The 12282-nt window shown below is 54.6% G+C and overlaps 6 protein-coding genes across 6 annotated transcripts; 3 read left to right on the plus strand and 3 right to left on the minus strand.

Annotated features, from left to right (window-relative positions):
* Window positions 1-244: 244 nt before the first annotated feature.
* HMPREF1541_10148 (uncharacterized protein) lies at window positions 245-2218 on the plus strand (the record flags this gene model as incomplete). Its single annotated transcript, XM_008714819.1, has 2 exons — window positions 245-1888; window positions 1940-2218. The coding sequence occupies 2 exons, from the start codon at window positions 245-247 to the stop codon at window positions 2216-2218; spliced, it is 1923 nt and encodes a 640-aa protein (XP_008713041.1).
* A 481-nt stretch (window positions 2219-2699) lies between these two features.
* On the plus strand, window positions 2700-3413 carry HMPREF1541_10149 (uncharacterized protein; the record flags this gene model as incomplete). The annotated part of the gene is made up of 2 exons (XM_008714820.1): window positions 2700-3236; window positions 3288-3413. The coding sequence occupies 2 exons, from the start codon at window positions 2700-2702 to the stop codon at window positions 3411-3413; spliced, it is 663 nt and encodes a 220-aa protein (XP_008713042.1).
* A 136-nt stretch (window positions 3414-3549) lies between these two features.
* HMPREF1541_10150 (1-aminocyclopropane-1-carboxylate deaminase) lies at window positions 3550-4596 on the minus strand (the record flags this gene model as incomplete). Its single annotated transcript, XM_008714821.1, has 1 exon — window positions 3550-4596. One exon carries the CDS (start codon window positions 4594-4596, stop codon window positions 3550-3552), a length of 1047 nt encoding a protein of 348 aa, XP_008713043.1.
* A 1527-nt stretch (window positions 4597-6123) lies between these two features.
* On the minus strand, window positions 6124-7779 carry HMPREF1541_10151 (uncharacterized protein; the record flags this gene model as incomplete). The annotated part of the gene is made up of 1 exon (XM_008714822.1): window positions 6124-7779. The coding sequence occupies one exon, from the start codon at window positions 7777-7779 to the stop codon at window positions 6124-6126; it is 1656 nt and encodes a 551-aa protein (XP_008713044.1).
* Window positions 7780-8756: 977 nt separating this feature from the next.
* On the plus strand, window positions 8757-10175 carry HMPREF1541_10152 (uncharacterized protein; the record flags this gene model as incomplete). Its single annotated transcript, XM_008714823.1, has 1 exon — window positions 8757-10175. One exon carries the CDS (start codon window positions 8757-8759, stop codon window positions 10173-10175), a length of 1419 nt encoding a protein of 472 aa, XP_008713045.1.
* A 160-nt stretch (window positions 10176-10335) lies between these two features.
* On the minus strand, window positions 10336-11773 carry HMPREF1541_10153 (uncharacterized protein; the record flags this gene model as incomplete). Its single annotated transcript, XM_008714824.1, has 2 exons — window positions 10336-10816; window positions 10929-11773. The coding sequence occupies 2 exons, from the start codon at window positions 11771-11773 to the stop codon at window positions 10336-10338; spliced, it is 1326 nt and encodes a 441-aa protein (XP_008713046.1).
* Between the last annotated feature and the right edge of the window lie 509 nt (window positions 11774-12282).

Genomic DNA, 12282 nt, shown 5'->3' on the forward strand with positions numbered 1-12282 from the left:
TGTGATCCCTTTCGATCTTGTTGATCGTCAGCAACGCTCGTTGCGGAACCATTACGCTCGTTATGTTGTGCTTTTGACACTCAGTCGCTCATTCATCGCCTTGTCACTCGTTCACAGCTTGCAAACTGTAGGCTCACATTCGCTTTCTGCCACATCGCTCCTTCTGCAACACTCGCTGCCGCCCGCAGCGCCTCACGCAGCCATCACCAAACTCTAATCACTGCATTCGGTACCTTGCGGCACCATGACACGAGCCTCCTTTCTGAGGCCGAGCTCCTTTTTGAAGCCCAAAGCTCCCGCCAACATCAGAACAAATGCCACCACCGAGGATAACGTCCCGATGCACTACATCCCGTCCCCGTTGTCTAGATCGGGGAGCAATTCAAACGCGAGCACGCCGACCGTCGTTGGCAGTGGTGCCAGCACACCGGCTACCCTGTTGGGCACGCCTGAACTAAAAACGCCCAAAAGCGCCGTTCCGAGACTACGACGAACCTCTCTCGACCGCCTACTGGACTCTGGACAGCTCAACAATATCAAGCCTCGAGATTTGAGTAGGTTGGAGAAAGTTCAGGTTTGGATGACCAACCAGGGCGCCTCGTACGTTGTCATCGGCATTTTTGGTCTGGTTGAGGCGCTCCTCTTTGCTTTGTTCACCGTTCACTATCTCTACAAGGACAATCTGAGCACCAATCGAAAACTTTTTGGATGGACATTCATTCTGTCCCGTGCATCAGCAGAGGTGCTCCAGTTCAACGTCGCGCTCATCCTGTTCCCCGTCTGCCGGACCCTGATCTCAATGCTGCGCGAAACACCACTCAATGGTCTAATTCCCTTCGACAAGAATCTCACCTTCCATAAGCTCATCGGCTACTCGATGGTCGTCTTTACCACCCTACATGTTGTTGGACACTGGAATAACCTCGGACGGCTGGCTTCAAAGTACAACCTCGGCTTCGTTGGGTTCCTCAAGCTCAACTTCCTGACTGGGCCAGGCTGGTCAGGCTACATCATGCTCTTTTGCCTGCTCGCGATGACCATCACTGCCATTGATCGTGCCCGGAAGGCCAACTTCGAGCGCTTCTGGTACACTCATCACCTTTGTACGGTCTTCTTTGCCTTCTGGTCCGTCCATGGTGCGTTCTGTGTTCTGAAGAGAGACATTCCAACCGAATGTGCTAGCACCGGCAACTTCTATCGGTGGTGGGTCCTTGGCGCCTTCATCTATCTGCTCGAGAGAATCGCACGTGAGGTACGGGGTACCCACACGACTTACATCTCCAAGGTCATCCAACATCCCAGCGATGTGGTCGAGATCCAGATGTTCAAGGAAAAGACCAAGGTCAAGGCTGGGCAGTATATCTTCATCAACGTCCCGGCCGTGTCGGCATGGCAGTATCACCCCTTCACTCTAACCTCTGCACCTGAGGAGGACCATCTTTCAATCCATGTCCGTATGATCGGCAATTTTACAAAGGAGCTTGGCAAAATGCTGGGCTGTACCGATCCGAAAGTAAAATCTGGTAAGCGACCTGGACCTCAGCGTGCTTTCACGGTCATGAACCGCAAAGCCAATGGCGCCAATGCACATGGGCCCCAGCTATTTCCAAACATTTCACTTGACGGGCCCTACTCGACTGCTTCAGAGGATGTCTTCAAATACGACACGGCTATTCTTGTCGGTGCAGGAATTGGCATTACTCCATTCGCCAGTATCCTTAAAAGCACCTGGTACAGAATGAGCAACCCGGATCTCTGGGGCAAGAATCGCCTGCGAAAGGTGTACTTCTTCTGGATCTGTCGCGACTTTGGATCACTGGCTTGGTTTAAAAGCTTGTTGTCCGCCATCGAGGAGCAGGATAAGATGCGGCAAATTGAGGTTCGAGCCGTAAGTCAGATTGACAGTCCCCGCTGCTCCATTCGCTAACAAACAATGCAGTATCTTACAGCAAAGATCTCTCATGAAGATGCTCTCAATATTCAGCTTAACTATGAAGATCGGGACCCTGTCACAGGCCTGATCACCCCTACAAATTTTGGCCGCCCCAACTGGGACATGGCGTTCCGCGGAATCAAGAAACTACACTCCCCGGGCGAGGCAGGCGTCTTCTTCTGTGGACCCGAAGGCTTAGGCACGGAATTGGCACTTAAGTGCAACCAGTACTCAGAGCCAGGTGATGCTGGCTTTGAGTTCCATTTCGGCAAGGAGAACTTTTAGAAGCATGTTTGCTGCTTTGTCTGATGCGTTTGAGCGTTATCGTCTTGTCTGCATGGTAGATACATATTGCCCTCATTAGAGAAGCAGTGATAATGACTGACGATCTTTTTTGATTCGATCTTCTTACAGGGCGCGAATGGGTTCGAGGTGACCTGTCATGGCATACTTCGTAGGGCGGAAATGTCACTGGACTGTTGCAATGTTGCAAAAATGTCAGCCTTGCACTTCAGCCTTGTCGCGTCGCGTCACCTCTCGACCTGCAATCTCGCCGACCACGCTTTGTCCATAGGTAACTTGCAACTCACCTGGCTGTCACGGGAGCCTCACGACATGTTGCCTGAGGCTCCCAGGTACAAAATGGCCTCTTTCGGTACAGGCTTTGTTGTTATTCTCTACCCTTCTCATCCGTACCCTGAGTTGTCCCCATCACCTGCCAGTCCGCTTGCACGACGAACGAAGACGAGCCGACCCCTCCGCCTCAATGAAGTTTCGGTACGGCTTTCCTCGACATCCATGTGGCTACCACTATAGGAGCGTGGACGCCTCCTCTGACACCTCTCTTGATGCCCACCTGCCGAACCTCCCAATACCGAGAAGGGCTGCAGCCCCAGAACCCGAACCCTGGCAGATGTTCTACCGTTCGATCGCCTCACCATGGCCCGAAAAATGGTGGCATCCGTACGAGAAACGTTGGAGACCTTGGGTGAGCTTCTCCCGTGGTGCGCGGGGGTCTAGCCCACCACCTCCTCGGCCTAGAATCGGGGAGGTCGATGCCGAGCATCTGGCTTTGTGGCGGAAAGTGGAGGTGGACGGCAAGCGTCTGCTGAAGCAGAAATTCGCAGCTCGCGATGTTCCTTGGGAGGAGCAGCGCAACTTGCAAGATCCTAAATTCCACACAGGCGAAGGCATGTGGCCCGTACGAAGAATCATTGACCAGCGTAATGATGGTGAAGATCGAGAATACCTGGTTGAATGGGAGCACCATCCGGTGACCCGAGAAAAATGGATGCCGACTTGGGTGAGTCTAGCATAGCCTCACTTGGACAGACATTTTAGCTAATGCCTACAGGTACATGCATCAGGGGTCGGGACGAGCTTGATCCGACCGTGGCGTCATGCTTGTCGAGATCTGTGGTACAAGATTCACAGTCAAGGGGACGTTCGCGACGACTACCGAGATCCCGAGGGAGCTTAATGCCTATGAAGCTCCGAGCTACCAGATACTTCGCCGGACGGGACGTCAGGAACATCTTTGCGAGCGAACGCAAGCAACAGCCGAGCAGACGAGATTGACGACGACTTACAGAAAGTCATAGATCGATCCTACTCTATCATTGCAGATCGGAGTACGCGTTCAGGGCCAACTGGCCACCAAGGTGCGCGTACAACACTTTGCTGCCCTCCTTGATCTCCCCCTTCTTGACCATATCCATCAGACCTGCCAGTGACTTGCCTTCGTATACAGGGTCGGTGATGAACGCCTCCGTCTTCGCGCCAAACTTGATGGCATCAATTGTCTGTTGATCTGGAATGCCATAGATTCCAGCATGGTACCTCTCGTCCAGCGTCACGTCCGCCTCGGTAATATCGCTCTCTGCAAGGCCAATCTTCGTTCCAGTCTGCTTCGCGATTCTCACCACCTGATCAAACGTCTCTTTTGGCTTCGCGCTTGCATCGATGCCAATCACTCGCCTCTTTGGGCTCGCGCCAGTCTTTTCCAGTAATTTGAACCCAGCGATCATCCCAGCAAATGTACTACCTGTCACCGCGCAAACAATGATGGTATCGAAGAACACGTCCTGCTGCAGCTCCTGCTGGCGGACTTCGAAGGCCCACCTGGCGAAGCCCAGTCCTCCAAGCGGATGGTCGCTCGCACCTGCAGGGATGTAGTAGGGTTTGCCTCCGGCATCGATCACCTCCTGCCGCAGATTCTGTAGAGTCTGCTTGTGCTCAATGCCGAAGCCACTCGGGTCGAGCCGTACGTCCGCACCCATTAATCTTGACAGCTGGATGTTGCCGATCTTGTCGTATCCGACGTCCGTCCAGTCAACCCATTTCTCCTGTACGAGCTTTGCCTTCAGTCCCATTCTGGACGCTGCTCCTGCCACTTGGCGGGTGTGGTTGGACTGGAAGCCACCGATGCTGATGAGCGTGTCGCAACCCTGGGAGAGTGCCTCTGGCAGCAGATACTCAAGCTTACGAGTCTTGTTGCCGCCATAGGCCAGGGCCGAGTTACAGTCTTCGCGCTTGGCATAGATGGCGACCTTTCCGCCCAGCGCGGCGGAGATTCTGGGCAGCGAGTGGATTGGAGAAGGCCCAAAGGTGAGTTCGGACCGCGGGATTGAAGCAAGCGGCTCCGGAAGTATGACTTGATCCATTTTGACTGGCAAGCGAACCCCAAGCGATGCTGGCGTCTGCTCAATGAAGCTTACATGTCCCTCACTTATAGCAACGCAACCTTCTATGGATGGTTTTTCCCGTCGGGCACGGCACGCTGCCATTCGGTCCGCCGTGCGTCGCCCCTCTCCATCAAGCGGACATGAACGCACGCAGTATCCGATGTCGCCCGCCCTGTTTACGTCCACGGCATTAGTGTCGGAGAATATCTGCAGCGTGAGGCCACCTTTCCGACAGTGACTTCGGTATAACATAGGCCACACCAGAGGACGACAAAGACTGACGGGCGGGCCTCCCAAGCTCATACCAGATGATGGCCGAGTGCCTCTTCGCTGCAGCCTCGAGGAGAGCGCCTGTCAATTTTAACCACCCCTTGGTGCTTAGGCCGTGGCTTCGCACGCTGGTCGAGAGTAATAATCGGGGACCCTCAAAGCTGCGCGCATCATGCCTCACCTCGGAAGGCCGTTTCACGTCCTTGTTCTGCACCACGGGCTCTTGCCTGCTGTTGACAAGTCGGTGGTTTGGTAGCGTAGGAGCACGAAAGCTCACAAGTTCGCAGAATAGAACCATTGCTGCACTGCTTGATTGGTTAGTAGCCCGACCGTTTGGCGCATGCTCCTCTATCGCTCTGAGTGAACAATCTGCACAGCTTCATCTCACATGTCGATGTGAAGCCCGAGGGGTCGGGTCAGCACTGAAAAGTAAACAAAATACATGAAAGCGGCTGAGCAACGACACGCTGACAGCACACCTCGACAGAAACGTGTCCCAAATTCTGGACGCGTGCATTTTACTCCTGTGGCGCCTCTCGATCCACGGCGGCTTTGCCGCATCCGGCTGAGAGTTCACGGGTGTTCGTCGAGGTAGCCAATCAGAAATGCTTCATGTAAGAAAGGGAACAGTGGCAGCGAGGCTTGATGCGGATTAGTCTGTATTACACGCTTCCGTGATGGGAAGCACATTGTTTGGATTTATGATATTTGTGGCATGTCCCTCCCCGGGGGTGAGAGCTTCTTTGGCAGGCTACGTATGGGAGTACTGTACAAGTTCTAACTCGTTGACACCAGTTGTTATCTGCTTGCCTCAGCCCTCGGACTCCGTATCGCTTTGGCCACTGGCGAAGATTATGGAACTTCGTCAGAAATGCACATAGCACATGCAAACCCCTTCTCGGCCGCGTGGATGTCGCATCGTTGCGGTGGCTGGGTTTCCTTCAATTTCCCGCACCCAGCGGCTGTGCAAAAGAGCAATTGGACCTTTAGTTTCAGAATGGTCTGGACCGTATATGAGCATTCCGTATGCTTTTTGCAAAGTTTATCAACGTCAGCTTGTGACGCGTCCAAGCCCCTTGCGCCGGACTCAGTTTGCCTTGTTGCCTCGTCTCGGCAACGGCTAGTGCAGCCACAGCCGTAACTTAAGGCGAGGTTGTGAGTTGGGTGTGTACGATCGTCTTAGTGCAGTGCATGACGATTCGATTTAAATCATGTTAGTCAAATCCAGGACTGCCATCATGTTGGGGGGATGAAGCCGGCGCGAAGCTCGACTTCTTCTTGCCTCTGTTCCTCGGCTTTCATCTCGTCATAGGTGTCGAGTTGATGCTGCGCGTGCTCGGCGTTCCAGTACAGAAAATACACGGGACACCTGTATCTTCCTTTGCCGTCAGCGAAAACTTGTTGGCCGACCTCTTCTCCGCCACAAAGTTCATCCCATTGCCGCCAATGTCCGGGCATTCCATTCGTGTCGTGCAGCCGCACGCCGCCATAGCCATCGTTGGGGCCCCAGTACTCTTGCGTCTTGCCGTTGACGGCGATGACAGCGAAGGGGATGCGAAACGATTTTGCATGTCCAGATACCAGAGCACGAAGATGAGGCTGATACCATTGCCGGATCCAGTCGGATGAGGAGACGTTTGTGCCCGGTTGATGGTGAGTGGCAGCAGGTGTGACGCCAGTATGGTAATTTGTGTGTAGGGCGACCTCGGACCAGGATTTCTCTGGCAATCTCGTTTCGCCGCTGTAATCAGGAGTCCAGTAAGGTGGAGTGGAACGCTTGATGATCGGGTCGAGCTTTTGGTTGCGACCTTCGAATTTTGTATATTCCAGGCTCGGTTCGGCGTAGATGGTAGGCATAGTAAGCTCGTTACGGTAGTCAAGGCCAATACCAAATTGGCACTCGTCGCACGCCAAATCGATCATTGTACCATTGGAAATGCCATTGCGTGGGTCGTTCTTATCATCGGGACTTCTGTCACTGTTGGCAAGCACCATCTCACGGCGAAATTCTTGCTCGCCAAAGATTTCGCAAAAGATTTCCTGGTCGTCGCTGAAGTTCCCATTGTCAATCTTCCATTTCGCATACTCGAAGAGTGGCTTCAGTGCACCCACCGGGCCGATAATGGAAGCGGTGTTCAGAAAGCGTGGTCTGTAGTTCTGCCAAGGGTTCATCAAGTTATCACCAGGCATGTCTGTGCCTGGACCGTAGATATCGGCTGGAAGGATGGAAGGTGGAACGGCAGTACAGCTCCATTTGGTTGGATTCCCGTCGCAGTTTTTCTGTGCAGAAAAGATGACGTGCTGTTCGTACTTGAGGCCATACCTAGGCCAAACCCGCTTGCGTGCTTGTTGGTTGATCGCGTGATACCTCTCCAGGAGAACTTCGGGGCGCAGCTGAAACCAGGTGTCCTGGCCGTCGACGATCAGGGCTAATTCGTGGTCACTGCCACCACCGAGCTTTTTGAGAAAGTCGAGTACACCATTGATCTTGGCGAGATGGTAGCCGCCATCTCGCTTATTGGGATCGTCGAATTTCTTATCCCAATTGATGATGCGTGGTGTGGGATAATTGAGAGCGCCGGCCGAGAAAAGAGTCCTGCAAAAGGGAACAGAGCCTGATGAAGCGGGGATTAAAAAGTGAAGAAAAGTCGAACTGACAAGGGCGCCAGGGGATGAAGTTGATAATACGTTCGATGAGACCTTTGGCCGATGAAAGTTAAGATAAAGCAGAAGAAGCCAGAAGGGAATGAAGAGGGCTGCTATCTTCGCCATCCTGCGACGTTTCGAGGCGGTCGGCTGCCCATCATATGAGTTCTCGTTGCCGAGCAAGGCGTACCGCCATTCATTCGGTCTGATGGTATTGAGAATTTTGTCATTGAGCGATATCGACATGGCAACAGCATGGCAGCACCAGCATTAGCGACAGGATGGAAGGCAGCAGACGTCACACAAAGGCAAGAGAAGGCAAGACTAAAGATCAAGTGGCAATGAGAAGAGTTACAGTCAAGCAAGAAGTCGCCAGGACCAGTTGCAAGGATAGGAGGACCCGTGTAAGGTTCTCGCGAGACTGTTGGTGCTCGTTATCCAGCAACATGGGCGCCTTGTTCAGCCAAGGGTTGGCAGGTCCACGAATGCACGGCATGCTCCATCTAAGCGTCATGGTAATCGTCTCGCGGAAATCAGTCAAGTTATTCTTGGAATGAGATTGGCAGCCAGGACAGATGCATTGTTGGATGTGGATGACGCGGCCAATCGAGGCAGCGTGCTGTGCTACACTATCTTAAGTTCAGGCAAAATCTAACGCTGGTGGGTGTCGGTGTGGGGGGCTTTACATAGGAGTAGCCTCAAGAAGCGAAATCCGATAAAGAGTCAGCCGTTTTGTCGAGCACTTGTTCGGCCCGTAAGCCAATGAGAGATTATGACAAGATGCGCTCATCAGGCTAGCGGCACGAGGGTCATCAACGACGCCATGGTGGTGAGGTCGTTTGGCGAGTGAGCACCATCACCTGTGTGCCCAGCCGTCGCCTAGAACAGATAAGCTCCGGCAGGCCGGCACTGCGAAACGCGCTAAGGGCCATTGCTGCCGCCGATCCACCTGCAAACCACCCGAGCGACCCCTAAAACTCCCCCCAAGCATATTGGCGAGCTGCACCCCATGTACCACTGACACCCCTCCGCGCCGACTACCGAAGCGTTGTCCAACTTTTCGCATCAATGTCGCAGTCCCCTGAACACAGCCATGCACCATGACTTGTCGACACGCACACTCCTACGACCATCCATACAACATGTTGAAAGAGTCCCTATCCTCCGTTGCCATGCAGCGATAAGAACATGAGTTCGTCGATCGAACTTTATCCGCCGCCCCCATGCTGCCTACCGCTGCCTTTTCCAGGCGTCTAACACGAGCCGGCGCCCTCGTCTTCGCCTGTTTCGCCTTCGCCTTCCTCACCCTCCACCTCTACTCGCCCATTTCATACAAGCTCTATCACGACCCGAAACGGTTACATGTCGCCGTCTTTGCCACCAGCGGCAACTATTTCCTATGCCAACTACACCTGTCCGCCGCCCTGCTGGGCTTCCCCGCACCTGTCTTCATCAATTGGAATGACGAGGAGGACAAAGATGAAATGAAACAGCACCTGGCCAAGATTGAAGGCGCACTTTCCTATCTCGAGTCAATCCCTTCACACCAGCAAGACGACCTTGTTCTGATGATGGATGGCTTTGATATATGGTTCCAGCTGCCCCATGACTACATTCTCCAACGATACCACCAGGTCGTGGCCAGAGCTCACGAGCGCCACGTCCAGGCCTTCGGCGAGGAACTCGTCGCCAAACACAACATCCGAAACACTGTCATCTTCGGCCCAGACAAGTCTTGTGCACCTGCTGGCCAGGATCATGTCTCCTGTTGGGCCATCCCCGAGTCTTGGCTGCCTCCAATGTCGTTCGGGCCAGACACCGATCATGGACGAGCCATGCACAACCGCCCTCGCTGGCTGAACTCTGGCACCGTCATAGGGCCAGCCAGAGAGCTGAAAGACGTCTTCGAGCGCGCTCTGCAACAAAACCGGGACAATCACGTTACCGACTCGGATCAATTCTACTTCTCCCACGTTTTCGGCGTGCAGTCCTATGCGCGTCGGCTCCTCAAGCTCGAATACGACGCTGCACGCGGATGCGATGTCGCCGGCGATCAAGAATTCCTACATCCCCAGCACGTCGATCCGAAAAAGAAGAGTATTCCCAATACTGATGGCCGCACCGAATACTACATCGGCCTCGACTGGTCATCAGACATGTTCCAGACTGCTGGCTTTTACGCCGACTATCTGACATGGATCCGGCATAATCAGACCTCACAGTACATCCAGCAGCAGTCCGAAACCGGTAACTACCACCATCACTTTACGCTCCCCGAAGACCTTCTTGGAAGAGGACCCTCAGAAGACAAGGACCTCTCGTCCATCGACCCAGCGCTCGCGTCCTGGCAAAGCCTCCCACTTGCGACCAACACTGCTTCAAAAACCGTCCCAACCGTCATGCACATCAACGGCAAGAAGGGCTACCGGCACCTGTGGTGGCCACGAAACTGGTTCTTCCCCTACATAGAGCCCATGCTCAAGGCACTGCGGCGGCAGGGGATCAAGAACATTGGTGGCGATCGCGAAGCCCTAGCTGGGGCCTGGACCTTCTTGAAGGGCGAATATGGGTGGGAAGAGTGGAACACCGTATGCGGGAGATATGAGGACCGGCTGATGGGGAAAACAAAAGAGCCGGACTAAGGCATGCCACAACAGCACATTTTATGTATCACAATCAACTAGCGTTTCATTCGAAGATCACCAGTCACTTTTCTCGTTTTCTTGGCGATCCGTCTGGCCTCTTATTCACAACCCATCTTGGAGTCCTTCGCCTGACGGCCATCCACCCAGCCCGATTCCCTCACAGCTTCCCCTCCCTCTTCACGCCGCGCTCATAAAGCTTGACAAGCTGCCTCACCGCCAGATCCAGCATGACATCCTCACTGCCGCCCGGGATCCGCGCACCCATAACATCCCTATAGATCTTCTCCACCAACTCCCCCTGGCCCGTCCTCGTATACCCATTCCCACCAAACACCAACACCGCCGTCTGCGCACACTCATTCAACACCAGCCCCGCCTTCGCCTTTAACAGCGCCGTAGGCCCACCCAGTTTCTCGTCCGCTTCGTTCTTGCTCAGGTGGTTGAGCTGGTGGCAGAACTCGAGGCCGTAGGCTTGCAGGGTCTCGAGCTCGGCGGCGGCGCGCGCGATGCGGTTGCGCACGACGGGCTGGGACATGAGGGGTTTGCCGAAGGCTTCGCGCTTCAGGGCGTAGGCGACAGCGGCGGAGAGGGCGACGCGCGCCTGGCGCGTGGCGCCGAGGGCGATGAGGAGGCGCTCGCTGTTGGAGAGGACAAGGTTAGTGCGGTGGGCTCTGGTGAGAGAGGAGGGGAAGGGGTTTGCAACATTCGCGTGTCGGGGTCGGGAGAGGAACGAAAAGAGGAGAAACTCACTGGTTGAAGTTTTGCATGATGTACTTCATGCCCTCGCCTTCCTTGCCCAGCAGGTTCTCCACGGGGACTTTGGCGTCGTCCAGCTCGATGTACGTCGTACCGCCCGCTTGTTGTCCCATGACCTTTAGCCGTCGCATCGTCACGCCAGGGTGCCCTTTGAGCGGGACTACCATCACCGAGATTCCAGCTGGGCCGACGCCGCCGGTACGCACCGCCATAGTGGCGTAGTCGCTCCAGATACCATTGGTGATCCACTTCTTCTCGCCGTTCAGGATGAAGTGTTTGCCGTCAGCGCTGCGCTTGGCGGTAGTCTGAATGCCGGCCACATCGCTACCAGCGTGCGGCTCTGTGATGGCGATGCAGCAGCGTTTGCGGCCCGTGAGCAGGTCTGGCAGGAAGCGTGCCTGTAAGTCCTCGGACCCGAAGGACAGGATGGGCGGGATGCCGTAGGCGAAACCGGGGCTTAGACTCGAGCCCGGTCCAGAAATGCCGGTGCGGGCGCGCTCATCGACCCAGATGGCGGTATGGAGATAGTCCCATTCGGAAACGGGGACGCCGAGGATGTCGTTGAGACCGAGCTTCTGTAGCCAGGCGACGGGGAGTGGGGATTTGAGGTTCGGGAGCAGCATGTTATGCTTGTTGAACAGGTCAAAGACATGTGGTGGGACGGTTCCCTCGGTTTCCCACTCGAGAGCATATGGCAGGAAGTGCTCCTCCATAAAAGCCCGGCAGCGTTTCTGGAACTGTAGATGCGTGTCTTTGAAGTATGGAGAAGGTAGACCACGGAGGTAGGATGGCTCCGCAAAGGGGATGGCGGAGGGGGCTGTCTTGTCTGTTGCGGCCATTTCGTTGACAATCTGTGTGTAGAACAGAGTATTGAAAGTAATTCAGCTGCTGGTCCGGCACTTTTGAATGCCCCTTCGGTCTCGACGATTTGTGCACTGATGTGAGCAGTGAATATAGATGTTTGAGTCAAGATTGCAGCCGATTCTCGGCGCAACGCTTCTTCTTATGATAGGCTGATGATCCTACTAAAGCATAGGCTTTAATGAGTTGAGGTCAGTAGTGGTATTCACAGATACCAATGTCTGGAACTTCGCATGGGAACTGGTATCGGCTGTGGTACTTTGGCCGGGAGATGCCGAGGCATGGAGGTGCGGAGTTGGGGAGGCAAGTGCCAAGACCAGCTCCGGAGTTCAGGCTCGCTAGGGCCGACAGGGTTATGGGAGGGCTCCTCGAACTCACAGGGCACCACACTCAAAAACCTCTGCTGTGGGCTCGGGGAGTCCTCCCGTCAATTTTGATGGCCCTGGTGGAGTGTCAGGCGCTCTTCTCCAACTATGAGAAGAACAAC

The sequence above is a fragment of the Cyphellophora europaea genome (genome assembly GCF_000365145.1).
Source record: "Cyphellophora europaea CBS 101466 unplaced genomic scaffold supercont1.12, whole genome shotgun sequence".
NCBI lineage: Eukaryota > Fungi > Ascomycota > Eurotiomycetes > Chaetothyriales > Cyphellophoraceae > Cyphellophora > Cyphellophora europaea.